We start from the raw sequence: 14,818 nt of genomic DNA, 5'->3' as shown, positions 1-14,818 counted from the left end.
TAAAGGCCCAGAGTTTGGATGGCATGACACTGGTGAACATCATGTGACCATGTACCACTCGCTATTCATGGCCTTATCTGGACTTTGTCCCCCAGAGAGACTGGCTGGATATCTTGTGAAGCCAGGAATATTTCCCTCGGTAGCATTCAGTACACAGTATGCAGCTCAGAGCTAAGAAAGGAGCCTTAGAAATCATATTGCATGAGAAAACTGAGGCCCAACATTGTTAAACCGCCCACCTGAGGTCACTCAGCTAAATTAGCCACAGCTCTGGCTGCAGAATCAGGTCTCCAGAATGCCAAGCCAGTGCCCATTTGAGGACAGCAAGTCGAGTGTGCCCAGATGAGTGAGGGAGCTCAGACTTTGGGTTGACTTAGCTTCTCTGAGCCTCAGTTTCATCATCAGCAATTGTGTGAGCTTCAGACACACAAATCTTGAACATGTCCCAAACAGAGACCATCGCCTGCCTGTAAACTGTTCCTGCTCTTTCTCCATTTCCATGTCACTCGTGAAGCAATGAGCATAGTACCAGGCACCCAGTCTGTGCCCAGTGTATGGTAATTTTCATTCATTTCCCTCCAGAAGATAGGGGAAGTTGGAATAACATGGTAAGGATGGAGCTGGCTGCTGCCACCTGAAAGGCTGAAAGGTCAGCAGATGATCATGGACATCAGATCAGTCACCAGCAGTTAGAAGAGGGCTTGAAAGTGCTGCCTGCCCAGGCTGCTAGCACGAGTGTAGGCGTGTCCCCCTTGCCCTTCTTTAGCTCCTCTGTCACTCCTTTCTTGACTCCACCTCCTGGCTCAGTGACCTTGCCAGAAGGAAATGTTTCTCTGCTGGCAACAGTATTTGAAGCTGAGTTGCTGAGGGAAGTTAACAGAGGAGGCGTCTGAGTTTTAGCAGGTAAGACGGGGCAGGAGGAGGAGAGCGGGGGAAGTCGTTTTGAGGAGCTGCTTTCTTTGAAGGAAGGGTTCCTTGGGCTTTGGGGACTGGAGGTGAACGGGGGTGTGGCGTTTGTGGAGTGGAAGGAGAGGCAGAGCCACCCCAGGGTCCTTTATTCCTGAGCCCTCCGAGAACCCCATGGTTCTGCCACAATCTATCCTGTGTTTATTCAAGTCATCTCTGTTTCAGTTACCTCTGGTTTCATGGGGAAAACGAAACTGAAACCAGGATGATTTCTTGCAGTGCTTCGGCTGGCATGTCTTTCTTCTCTCCTCTGGTGTTCCACTCAGAGTTTTTTGCTTTTCTTTCCTTCTCTGCTCCTTTATTCAGACTGGCCCATCTCACGGCCGCTGTAACAGGAACTGTCTACACAAAAATTTGGTTCAAAGATTTCACTGCTGGTGACTGTGCTGATGTAGCAGAATTGATTCGACCTCTCAGAGGCTGGGGGCTTTGAGACAGAGCAGTAACATGCTGAAAAGTGGTTGCTTTGCGAATTTTGCAGCAGGTGAAGTTATGTAAATTTTCAGGTAGTGGTTAGGTGCTGTCTGATGCTTGAATTAGATCTAAACTGCTCAGAAATGACTGAGGGTAGCGGGACTAAATTGATACCGCCAGGTTTCCTGTTTGTGGAGTATGTCTATGCACATGGGTGGGGAGAATTTAGAATTCCTTAATGTTTCTTTTCTCTTAAAGGGACATAATTAGTTCTACCATTCGTTGAATGCCTAATCTTTGCCACACCCCCTACTTTAATGCACTTTATACAGGCAACCATGTTTATTGTTTTGTCTCCATTTGAGGAAACAGAAAGTTGAGAGTCAACAAGCTAAGGTTAGACAATTCGGAAGTAATGGTCTGAAGTTACACAACCTGGGGCTCAAACTTAGGTCTTGCCGAGGTCGAGTCTACACTCTTTTACTACTCTATCCTATGCTTTTTCACTACTGTGAACTACTTTGAGTAGGAGCGCACAGTGCACAAAGGAGATGTGCACGGAGCCAGTGAAGCGCACTTGCGTGATCAACCTTCCTGTGGTATAAGAAACGCGAATTGACAAAGCTACATTTTTTTCTCATTAAACGAGGGTTCTGGCTTTTTTTTTCTTTTCTTTTAAGAGGTTACTTCTAGTCAGACTGTGTCTAAATCACATTGAAAGAAATTTATTAATATAGGTTGAGAATCCTAAAAGCAATCATATCCCTTGACCAGCCATTCAAATCTTTGCAATCTATGATAAGAAATCAATTGTAAGATCTTGCATAAGAAAACAAGCTAAAATAAGATAAACCTGTCACAATGTTATTAGGAGTTGTGTAAAAATTCTTATTTAAAAAGTCTTGTTTAAAAATTATTCCTAAAAACTGCTCAGTAATAGGGAAATGAAACAACTGTATGATAGGATTTTACACAGCCATTAAACACTTTTTAAAGGTGTTTGTAATAACAGGATATTATTTATAGGATGGCATCACAGAAAAGGAAGAAGTATACAAAGTTATACAGCATGATGCCAACTATTTTTTTTTTGAAATCTATAGAGTGTACTAAAATCCTAGCAATGTCTGTTTCTGGGCAGCAGGATTATAAAGTAATAATTTTCTTATTTTTAATTTATATATATTCAGCAACATTCTGTAATAAAAAAGTTCTGTAATAAATAAGCAGATGTTTTTCAGAAAGTTGCTAGTAAAATTGATTTCTCCAAGTCAAATGTTTTCTCACTATTCTAAAATTACAAAGTACCTTTTTTGTCTCCAGGTAAATTGTCAGAAGACTCCAAGGGTATTGTCCTTCTTCATACTGCTGACCTGTAGCAAGATAATCCCTATTTTCCATGACAGGAGTTTCTAGAGTTCCGTGAGGCTTTGATCAAGTCCCAAGGGAATACATTTTCATTTTCTCAAAGAAAGGCAAAAAGGTCTAACCAGTGGTATTTACCATCATGGATACCAAGAGCCATACTCACCCCCAGGAGAGACCCACACGCTCCAACAATGGAAAGACTTCAGCGGAGGGTAACCGTTCATTGATACAAGCTGTTGAAGGTAGAAACATTGAGCTGGTCAAGGAATTGCTAGAAAGAGGGGCTGACGTCAATGTCCAGGAAAAGAAATGGGGCTGGACGCCTCTGCTTACTGCAGTACGAAGTGGCAGGGAGGACACTGTGGACCTTCTGCTTGGTTATGGTGCTGACCCTTGTCTCAGGAAGAGGAATGGGGCCACTCCCTTCATCGTCGCTGGGATCGTGGGAAATGTGAAGCTGCTCGAGCTTTTCCTTTCTAAAGGCGCAGATATCAACGAGTCTGACAAGCACGGCTTTACAGCTTTCATGGAAGCTGCTTGCTATGGTAAGGTGGAAGCCTTGAGATTCCTATATGAGAATGGAGCACAGGTAAATTTGGGCCGAAAGACAATGGAGGATCAAGAGAGGCTCAGGAAAGGAGGGGCCACAGCTCTCATGGATGCTGCTGAAAAGGGACATGTAGATGTCGTGAAGATCCTCCTTGACGAGATGGGGGCCGATGTCAAAGCCAGGGACAACATGGGCCGAAATGCTTTGATCCGTGCTCTTCGGAACGCTGATGACAGCAAGATAGAGGCCATCACTCGCCTTCTGCTGGACCGCGGGGCTGATGTCAATGTGAGGGGAGAAAAAGGGAAGACGCCCCTGATTCTGGCAGTGGAAAAGAAGCACATCGGTTTGGTAAAGATGCTTCTAGAACAAGAAGATATAGAGATTGATGAGACAGACAGAGAGGGCAAAACAGCACTCTTGTTGGCTGTCGAACTCCAACAGACAGAAATTGTCCGGTTACTGTGTCAAAATGGAGCCAGCACGGATTGTGGAGATCTTATTAGGATAGCAAAGCGCAATTATGACAATGCTCTTTCTGAGTTTCTTCTTGATCATGGAGCCAGAGAAGATTTTCACCCTCCCACTGAAGACTGGGAACCTCAGAGCTTACATTGGGGGCAGGCCCTGAAACACCTCCACAACATGTATCGCCCTATGATAGGCAAACTCAAGATCTTTATTGATGAAGAATATAAAATTGCTGACACGTCAGAAGGGGGCATCTACCTCGGCTTCTATGATGGCCAAGAGGTAGCTGTGAAGCGATTCTCGGAAGATAGCCCATGTGGACAAAAGGAAGTGTCCTGTCTCCAGAGCATCCGAGCGAACAGTGACCTGGTGACATTCTATGGCAGTGAGACCCACGGGGGCTGTCTGTATGTGTGCATGTCCCTCTGTGAGCAGACGCTGGAGAAGCACTTGGCTGAGCCCAGAGAGGAGGCGGTGGGAAAAGAGGAAGATAAGTTTGCCCAAAACACCCTCTTATCTATATTTAAGGCTGTTGAAGAGCTCCACCTGAGGTGTGGATACACTCACCAGGATCTGCAGCCACAGAACATCTTAATAGGTAAGTCCCCAATCATCTCTTAGAAATTGTGGAGCCTTTATCTACAAAGGGAAAGAATTTTCATTGCAGATAGGAAAGGAATAGAGTAGATGTGGGTTAGTCAGTTTAAGGGTTAACGCAACAAGTTCTCAATTACAGTGCAGTCTCTCCCACTACTAGTTAGAACCGTTACCCCACACAGAGGTCGTGGACACTAATGGAATACCAGCTAATCTTGTATTGCCCTTGGCAAATCCAAATATGAAGGTATGTCTTAGATGAAGCCAGCTCCAGAAATTTGGATTCCTAGAGTAGCCTTCAAGTCAGAGAATCCTGAAGGAGTGTTCCTTCAGACAAGGTGGCAGTTACTGTGAAACTTAATGGTACAGCTGAGATCAAAATTGGGGATGGCAGGACAAGATGCGGCACAGTGAAACAGACCCCGAGCAGGCAGGACAAGTCAGTGTCTACTGGTCCAAACCAAAACCAAAATAAATGAAAGCAACACTAAAGGAAACCAGCGGAGCTGAGCCTAGTCCCAGGAGGCAGTGTGGTAGAGTAGAAAGTGCCTTGGCTTTTGGTACTTTTGGGGACATTTGCAGCCTAGTCCTGCTACTTTGTAGCTTTATAACCTCAAACAAGTCATTTAATTCTGTGAACTTTGGTTTCTTCATTTGAGCCTGATAATATCTCCATCATATGGTTATGAGGTCTAAGTGCAGTGCGTCAAACAGATTCAGCTGTACGTCACCAGTGACAACAAAGGTCTAAAGGGCTAAGCGGAAGCCGACACCTCACCTACAGATATGCACTGAGGTTTAGGCTCAGTGTCAGAGAACAGGGCAAAAAGAGCGTTCAGGTGTCTTGGAGAGGCAGAGAACAGTATTTAAGGTCCTAGAGGCGAGAAGTAGATATACATAGAAATACAGCTGGGATCTGAGTGTGTTAGTTTCCTATGGCTGCTGATCATAAACTTGGTGGATTGAAACAACAGAAGGTTATTCTCCCACAGCTCTGGAGACCAGCAGTATGAAATCAGTTCCACTGGCCCCAAATCAGGTGTCAGCAGGGCCAAATTCCCTCTGGCACCGATAGGAGAGGCTCTGTTCCTTTTCCCTTCCAGCTTCGGGTGGCTGCTAGCACTCCTTGGCTTGTGGAGGCATCACTCCAACCTCTGCCTCTATAGTTATACTGCCTTCTCTTGTGTCATCAAGTCCCCCTCTGCTTCCCTTGTATAAGGATACATGTGACTGCGATTAGGACTCATCCTGATAACCCTGGATAATCTCTCCCACCTCAGGATTCTTAACTTAATAACATCTGCAAAGTCCCCTTTTTTGTTATATAAAGTAACATTCTGGATGGCTGGTTGGTTCAGATGGTTAGAGTGCGGGCTCATAACACCAAGGTTGCTGGTTCAATTCCCACATGTGCCAGTGAGCTGTGCCCTCCACAACTAGATTGAAAACAATGACTTGACTTAGAGCTGATTGGTCCCGGAAAAACACACTGTTCCCCCATAAAGTTTATTAAAAATGAAAGAAAAAGATACATTCACAGATTCCAGGATGAGGACATGGGTATTTATTTAGTCTGCCACATTGAGTAACCAAAACACAACTTTAAAGTAAGTATAATTAGTAGAACCAGAAAACAAATATTATTTTATCCAAGAAGCAAGGAGAAGCATTGTCCAAAGAACCAAATAAAGAATTTGGAAATAAAAAATATAACTGTTTAAATTTTAAGATTTTAAGGCAGGATCGAACATTAAATTAATAAAGTAGAAGATTTGCCTGAGAAATTCTCTTAGGAGATAACAAAAGCATAAAGGGATGGAAAGCATTAAAAAAAACAAAAACAAAATAGAGTCATGAATTAGATCCAGAAGTTCTAATAGGCATTCAGATGGAGAGAAGACAGAGAATGAGGTTGAAGCAATATTTGAAAAAAGTAGCTGAGAATGTCCCAGGACTAAAGAGAGATATAGTTCTTGTATCAGAAAGAGTCACTAAGAGCTGACGATAAATAAGGAAAAAAAAGAACCTACTGAATCACATCTTAAAGGTATTTCAAAACATTAAGGGAAAAAAGAGAAAAACTCAAAAGCAACCAAGAAAAAACAAGTTACCTACATAGAAACCAGATTTCTATTGGCATAAGACTTTTCTCTTTAGCATACTGGATACCAAAAGAAAGAGCTGAAGAGAAAGAACCTGTTTAACAGCTGCAATGGAATGAATATTTGTGCTCCCCACAAATGTATATGTTGAAACTCTAATCCCAATGTGATGGCGTTTGGAGGTCAGGACTTTGGGAGGTAATTAGGTCAAGAGGGTGGGGCCCTATGAATGGAATTAGTGCCTTTTTTCACAATCAGAAATCATTTCTCTCCCCAGATTTAGAGAGATGAAATTGACACAACATTGTGTAAGTTTAAGGTGTACAATGTGACTATTTATATTTATAAATATTGTGAAATGATTACCACAATATGGTTAGTTAATATATCCATCACCTCACAGTTACCATTTTGTGTGTGTGTGTGTGTGTGTGTGTGTGTTAACTTTTCAGTTCTAGCCTCTTAGCAACTTTCAAGTATACAATACAGTATAGTTAATCACAGTCACCATGTCGTACATTAGATCCGCAGAACTTATTCACTTATAACTGGAAGCCTGTGCCCTTTGACCGCCTTCGGCCATTTCCCACACTCCCTGGCACTGGCAACCACCAATCGACTCTTTGTTTCTATGAGTTCAGTCTTTTTAGATTCCACATATAAGTGAGATCATATAGTACTCATCTTTGTCTTACTATATTTATCACAACGCCTTCAAGGTTCATCTATGTTGTCATAAACGGCAGGATTTCCTTCTCTTTTTTTTTAAAGATTTTTTTTTTAATTGGGGAATTGGGGGGATGGGAACAGTGCTGGGGAATTGGGGGAAGGGGAACAGACAAGTTGCTGTCGTTTTGTTCTTCAATCTAGTTGTGGAGGTTGTTGCTTCACTGGCCCAAGTTGGCACCATCATTGCGCTCTTCTCTGGCGAGGCAGATCAGTCGCTGGCTTCTGGACGGCCGCTCACTGCGGCTGCTGGCCGCTCACGCTGGCTGCTGGCTACATACGGTAGCCCATGGCAACCCACTGCCACAGGGAGTGCAGCCTACGCCGTCGCCGGCGACTCACAGCAGCCCAGCTCCAGGTTGAGCTGTTGTTCAGCATCTTAGCTGTGGAGGGCAGTGTCACTAGCCCTCATATGTGGGATCCGAACCGGGGCCCTCTGGCATCCCAAGCGAGTTCTTAACCATCGCGCCACTCGGCCGGCCCTCCTTCTCTTTTATGGCTGAATACTACTCCATTATATATATAGCGGGTGCCAAAAAAATGTACATACATTTTAAGAAAGGGAAAAACTGTGTTAAAATCATAATAGTCAAATCTTGTATACCGATATCAAAAGATGAACACAAGTCACGTTTGACATCTGCAATTATAAGAGGTGCTCAAATTGGTTACCATCAGCGTAATTTTAATACAGTTTTTTCCTTCCTTAAAATGTGTATACACTTTTGTGTATATATATATATATATATATATATATATATATATATTCGCATAGATATATTCTATTCAGCTGTTGACAGACACTTAGCTTGTTTCCATATCTTGATTATTGTAAATAATGCTTCAATGAATCTGGGGGTACAGATATCTCTTCAAGATAGTGATTTCATTTTTTTCAGATATATACCTAGAAGTGGGATTCATTTTTAATTTTTTGAGATTCTATACTCTTTTCTATACAGTGGCTGCACAAATTTACACTCCCACCAATTGTGCACAAGGGTTCCCTTTTCTCCACATCCTCACCAGCACTTGTCTTTTTTTTTTTAACTTTATGGGGAATATTGTGTCTTTCCCAGGACCTATCAGCTCCAAGTCAAGTTATTGTCCTTCAGTCTTAGTTGTGGAGGGTGCAGCTTAGCTCCAAGTCCAGTCACCATTTTCAATCTAGTTGCGGGGGTCGCAGCCAACCATCCCATGAGGCAGTAGAACTGGCAACCTTGTTAAGAACACATACATCTAACCAACTGAGCCATTAGGCTGCCGGTCGGCAGCTCAGTGGCAGCTCAGCTCAAGTTGTTGTCTTCAATCTAGTTGCAGAGGGCGCTGCTCACTGGTCCATGTGGCAATCGAACTGGCAACACTGTTGCTCAGAGCTCACACTCTAACCAACTGAGTCACCCAGCCACCCCATTGCTTGTCTTTTTTATGATAGCCCTTTTAACAGGTATGAGGTAAAATCACATTGTAGTTTTGATTTGCATTTCCCTGATGATTAATGATGTTGAGCACCTTTTCATGTACCTGTTAGCCATTTTCAATTTTTAATTAGAGTATTTTGTTGTTGTTGTTATTGAGTTGTATACATTGTTTTATATTTCAATATTAACCCCATATCAGATACATGATTTGCAAATATTTTCTCCCATTCTGTAGGTTGCCTTTTCATCTTATTGATCATTTCTTTTGCCATGCAGAAGCTTTTTAGTTTGATGTAGTCCCATTGGTTTATTTTTGCTTTTGTTGCTTGTGCTTTTGGTATCATATCCAACACAAATATCATTGCTAAGAACAATGTCAATGATCTTTTATTGTATTCTTCTGGAAGACGGTGGTTTTAGGTCTTACATTTATGTCTTTAATCCACTTTGAATTAATTTTTGTGAGTAGTGTAAGATGGTGGTACTGTCATTCTTTTGCATGTGACAATCCAGTTTTCCCAACATTAGTTTTTAAAGAGACTATCTGTTCCCCATTGAGTATTTTGGGCTCTCTTGTCAAATATTAATTGACCCGTATATGTGTAGGTTTATTTCTGGGCTCTCAATTTCTGTTCCTTTGGCTTATGTGTCTGGTTTCAGGCTGGTATCGTATTGCTTTGAATACTATAGCTTTGTAATATAGTTTGAAATCAGGAAGTTTGATCCTTCAGCTTTGCTCGCTTCTCAGATTGCTCTGGTGGGATTAGTGCCCTTGTACAAAGATGTCATACGAGTAGAGCTAGCTAGCTATCTTTCCACCATGTAGGCCACAGCAAGAAGATGGTTATCTGTAAACCCAGGAGATGCCCTCACCAAGAACCCAACCCTGCTGACACCCTAATCTTGGACTTCCCACACCCAGAACTGTGAGAAATAGATTTCTGTCCTTTGAGCCATCCAGTCTATGGGAATTTGTTATAGCAGCCAGAGCTGACCAAGACAGCAGCCAAATTATTATTGCTCACATGTGATTCAAAATAAACACATTTGTTAAGCAGTCAAGGATTCAGGAAAACTTTCTAACCACAGACCCTTCATGGAAGAACTGCTGAAGGATACGCGTCAGGAAGGAGAGAATGGGTCTGGGAGGAACAATGACTTCTAAGGAGCAAGAATGAACAGAGAAAGAATTAATTTTTAAAGTAACCTAAACACGTGTTGTTTTCTTAAAAATAAATATGAAAAAAATATTAATGTTAGGTGATATCACTCTCGTGAGGATGAAGAGCAGAGCGGAAGAAAAGAGAACTGAGGTTCTTGATTCACTGGCGGGGGTGGGGAGGTGGGGGGGGCATGGGCAGATTTCATCCTAACTCTGCCCATCAATTGTTTGTTAATAGTTGGTGATTATATAAGCACAGAAACTAAGTGTAAGCATTTACATTTTTTATAGCTCTTTAACAATATCCGTTGAATCTAAAAAAAAAAAAAAAAATCAAGTGCTGGAAGAGATGTGAAGTGTTCCGTTAGGCAGTTTCACATTTAAGTAGCAGAAAACTCCACTCAAAGCGGCTTAAACAAGTGAAGGGAATTTATCAGTTCAAATGACTGGAAACAGTGTGTGGTTTATGATCTGCTTCCCATCTGCCCCTTCAACCTCATTACCGGCCCCTTTCTGCCTTCATCCCTCTTCTTTCTGTCACAGTGGAATTCTCCAGGTTCCTTTCAGTCTCTGGAATTCCTAGGAAGAGAGAATCCACCCTCTCTTCCCCACTCTGCTCACCCACCCAGACTCCACTCGTCTTTTCTGCCTGTGTCTTCTTCCCCTCGCTCCCCAAACAGCCCTGTAGTTTTTCTTGTAATACATTTTCAGAGCACTCTGCACATTGGGCTAGCATTTTCAAAATTACAATTAATTTCATGTTTATCTGTGTAATTATTTGTTCAGTATTGAGCACCTCACCCAGAGACTCTGAACTGTGTTTCCCTTCTCCCCTCACTCAGCACTTGGTGAATAACTCGATGGGTTCATTTTTGTTCAACTCTGGATTTTCACACAACATTGAAGCTCAGAGTAAAAGGGGTTCAAGAAGCACACAGTTATTGTGGCCGTCATCCTACCTGGGGCTCCCCAGCCCTCCTTCTCAGACTACTCCAAGCCAGAAGCAGGAATCACTGACTTGCCTTCCTGTTGCCGTGTTCCTGGCCGTTCTCAGCCACGCATCCCTCTTTCTGAGGACTCAGGGGCCTCCTTCAAGGAAGAAAGATTCTGAAGGGGGCCAGCAAGCACATGGTTGATCCACGATAACCGATTATGATGTTGTCATGGGTTGTGGCATGTGGGCTGGATTTGGTGGAGCGCTATGTAAGGCAGGTTGGGTTTGGAGCCTTGTTGGTTGGTTAGTCATAGGATGTAATCTTAACTCTGCCAACAGCTCCGTTACAAGTCTGTGTTCTTTGCCTCCAGAATTGCATGAATGGATGCTGGTTAAATTTATTCTTATCCTTCCCCACCCCCTGGCCTGGAAGAAGTAAAATGTAAGACCTGCTGTTGGCAGATGCCTCACAGATCAAATGACACATAGGCCAGTGTTTTGAGGAGTAAACAGCAACGCAGATATGAGCTTTATTATTGCCTTATGTAGAGATGATGGGTTGCACATTGTATTACATTATTTAAATGAGTTACTCACAACATGGAGAATGAGGATTTTCAACACACCTCTGCAAACTATCCCTTAGATTCCAATAACGCTGTTCGCCTGGCAGATTTTGATAAAAGCATCAAGTGGGCTGGAGAGCCAGAGGAAATCAAGAGTGATCTAAAGGTAATTTCAATAGTCGGTTTATTTTTCCATCTTTCCGCTTCCTTTTTTGTTCATTACCTGATTTCTTGTGGCCAATTAGAGGATGTTCCTACTTCAACCTGGGAGGAAAGAACTTCCAAGGTGTTCCCAGTGGTCACTGCCCTCACTTCCCCGCGGACAGTGGAATTTCCCTGGCTGGGTGTGGAGCTGGTGGTTGCCGTGATCTCTTTCTGTGTCTCTTTGGATCGCTCTTTCTCCAATACCTCTATAAGCTAAAAATGCAAATAATAAGCTAATAAGCTAAATAAACTAATAATGCAAATAAATTAAGCATTCCACACCTTTTCTCAAAGTACCTCCAGGAGGATTCTCTAAAACCATGACAAAATTCCTGCAGGAGGAATTCACTGACTAAGGACAAAGTAAATGGGATTTCTTTTCTCACATCATTCAAACTCCAAAAATGGCCAAACACAAAGGCCCTCTGAAGCACCTGGGAGGGGTGGGGTCCATCCATAGCTCTAAAGAGGCTACCCTTGGCCAAAAAGGTGAAGGTCCTGAAATAACTAGTTCTCCCGAGAAGACACAGCACCTGGCCTCTGCTGTTGGCCTTCCACTTGTTTAAAACATTCTTCTTTGCCCCTTCCAAACCTAAATTGTGGGAGCCATATACTGCCTTGAAGAGTTCTCTACGCACAGACCTGTGTCTTCTCTCCTTAACCAGCCTGTGGGCTTCTTGAGATCCCGCCCATTTTCCATTGCCCCTAGCCTGCACCACACACTCCAAGGTTACCCAAATAGAGTGATAATTCGTAAGCACCTTCAGCTTGACTGGTGGCTCTTGTGCAGGCCCTTGGATTGCTGGTCCTATATGTGATAAAGGGGGGAGACATCCTTTTTGAGACGCTGAAGACTAAAAGCGATGAAGAGGTGATTCAACGTTCTCCAAATGAGGAAATTCAGAACCTCATTCATCACCTCTTCTGCCCTGGGGAAAATGTGAAGGACCATCTGAGTGGCCTGCTGGATCACCCTTTCTTCTGGAGTTGGGAGAGGTAAGTAAAACTTGACTGTATCTTACGGGTTTCCAGAATGGAGAGAATGAGTGTATTAGTCAGGGTCTCTAGAGAAACAGAACAATAGGGACATTTATCTATATATAATTTATATATCTATATCTATATCTATAACACTGGAGAGGGCAATCTGCTTTACTGGTCCAGGGATTCACATGTCAGCCTCACCTGGAAACACTCTCACAGACACACCCAGAATAATGTTTAATCTGGGCACCCCGTGGTCAGTCAATTAGCAAATAAAATTAGCCATCATAGTGAAGTGGTGTGGCCAGGAGTCAGATGGGAATCAGCTTTCTTCTCAGCTGGGCATTTTCTGACTGTGTTGGAGTGGTGACTTAACCTCTCTGGGTTCTAGTTCTCTCTTCTGAAGAATAGAAAAGAAAAGAAAAGAATAGAATAGAGAGAGAGAGGGGAAAAAAAGAAGCCTATTTCTCCCATCATGCATAATTTTAAAGACATGGTTTTACTACTTTTTTTAAAACCCAAAATTTAACAGTTGTCTCTTTCTGGAAAGAGCGGGAAGGATGCAATACCATGATAACTCTTTCATTCTCAGCCGCTATAGGATGCTTAGGGATGTGGGAAATGAATCCGACATCAAAACACGAAATCAGGAGAGTGAGATCCTCCGACTACTGGATAGTGGACTATCAGAATGTCGCAGAAGTTTTTACGAGTGGACCACTAAGGTATGAACATGTCCTACGGACAGGCAGTTATTCCAGGAATAAGAAACTGTGTAATGTTTTATGATAGTTTTCCTAACCTTTTTATACTAGCGGCCTGGCCCAACCAAGAAGGGAAAGAGGAGATTTCCCCGTCTTCCTCCTCATCAAAGTCCCCCCCTGTCATTGTGGGTCTCTGCTCTCCCTTTTGGAGGCCAACCCTTCCTGACGGACTCTCTTCTAAGCTCCTCTTTAAGATGGCTTGTCCTAGCCCATCACCCTTCCCCTTTTCTGTGGCTCTTGCCCTCAAGATGTCTTCTCTGAGAAGGGCCTGGCTAATGATCCCATTGCTATTGTGAGAAGAGCAGCTGACTAAATAGCAGTGCTCCACCATGAGGCATTGCAGTCCCGGGCCAGTAAGGGTGCAGCAGGACTGGAAGCTAGGCAGTCTGGCTATGGAGGTCATACGCTAAAGCCATTCACTACACAAAGCATTAAAATGATGCCATCAAGTCTACTAAGTCATTGAGTTGCTGAGGAAACTGAGGTTCAGAGGTGGAACCCCAAATACCCAGGACTGGAAAGACAGAGTTTGGCAGAGTTGGGGAGAGAATCCTCTTCTTTGGTTTCCCAATTGATTGGTTCTTTCTTCTACACTTCATTGACTTCTATTGAATTTTGGTGGACTTCAAGTCTTATCTTTGGATTCCCATTTTAGACTTTGTCTTTCTGTTGATTTTAGTGACTTGTCCATTTTAGTGGTCATTCAATCAGTTTGGGGCAGCTCAGGTCGAGAGCCAAGTTTTCCTGTGTGTACTCCTGCCTTCTTTCCACGGGCTGCCCCGTCCGGCCACATGCACATGGCGCAGCATTTCCCACGTGTCCACACATTGTACATGTGGGCAGTCTTAGGGGTCTTCACGAGTCTTGGTCCAGTCATGGGTCACTCTTCCTAAAGGGCCCTGTGGCTTTATGGTTGTTGTAGCTTGTCCTCTTACTCCAAACCCTTTCTGAATATGAGAACCATCAACAAGGGTGTCAGCACAAACAGGAGGGCATTAATATGACGGAAACTGCGCAGGGACACCCAGAGGCAAGGAGACACATGGCACTTTGGAAATATAATTAAAAAGAAAACAAACAAAAGACAACCCCACTCATTTGGCAACGGCTGTCAGGCCTGCTTTCAATCTGGGGGAAATGTAACCGAGTATGAATTTGGAAGGGTGGCCACAAAGATAAAAATATTGTAAAGATTTATAATGAGCAAGTTGCCTAGTATAGTAGTCCAAGATTTTCTAAACCATGGTTTTTTGGGTTTTTTTAAAGATTTTATTGGGGACTTGGGGGAGGGAACAGCGTTGGGGAATAGGGGAACGGGAACAGACAGGTTGCTGTCCTTTTGTTCTTCAGTGTAGTTGTGGGGGACGTCGCTTCACTGGCCCATGTTGGTATTATCATCGCGCTCTTCCCCTGTGAAGCAGATCAGTCGCTGGCCCCTGGACGGCCGCTCATGGCAGCTCACACCGGCTGCCAGCCACTCACACTGGCTGCTGGCCGCTCATGCTGGCTACCGGCCACACACAGTAGCTTATGGCAGCCCACTGCAGCAGGGGCTACAGCCTTTGCCATCACCGGCAACTCATGGCAGC

The 14,818-nt window shown here is 43.5% G+C and overlaps 2 protein-coding genes across 2 annotated transcripts in view; one reads left to right on the top strand and one right to left on the bottom strand.

Moving 5' to 3' along the window:
- Positions 1 to 532: 532 nt before the first annotated feature.
- Positions 533 to 14,818, top strand: part of RNASEL (ribonuclease L) — a 17,176-nt gene continuing 2,890 nt past the window's right edge. The window contains exons 1-5 of the mRNA XM_019635550.1: positions 533 to 903; positions 2,704 to 4,367; positions 11,358 to 11,443; positions 12,272 to 12,477; positions 13,058 to 13,190. Of these exons, the coding sequence (XP_019491095.1) occupies positions 2,888 to 4,367; positions 11,358 to 11,443; positions 12,272 to 12,477; positions 13,058 to 13,190 (1,905 nt within the window). The 5' untranslated portion in view covers positions 533 to 903; positions 2,704 to 2,887. The remainder of the gene's footprint in view (positions 904 to 2,703; positions 4,368 to 11,357; positions 11,444 to 12,271; positions 12,478 to 13,057; positions 13,191 to 14,818) is intronic.
- RGSL1 (regulator of G protein signaling like 1) overlaps positions 12,649 to 14,818 on the bottom strand; it is a 65,917-nt gene continuing 63,747 nt past the window's right edge. The window contains exon 23 of the mRNA XM_019635441.1: positions 12,649 to 12,865. The gene's annotated coding sequence lies outside the window, so the exon portion shown is untranslated. The remainder of the gene's footprint in view (positions 12,866 to 14,818) is intronic.

The sequence above is a fragment of the Hipposideros armiger genome, unplaced genomic scaffold, assembly GCF_001890085.2.
Source record: "Hipposideros armiger isolate ML-2016 unplaced genomic scaffold, ASM189008v1 scaffold_22, whole genome shotgun sequence".
In the NCBI taxonomy this organism is placed as follows: Eukaryota; Metazoa; Chordata; class Mammalia; order Chiroptera; family Hipposideridae; genus Hipposideros; species Hipposideros armiger.
Note: the sequence above shows the minus strand (reverse complement) of the source record. Positions and strands in the feature narration are given on the sequence as shown.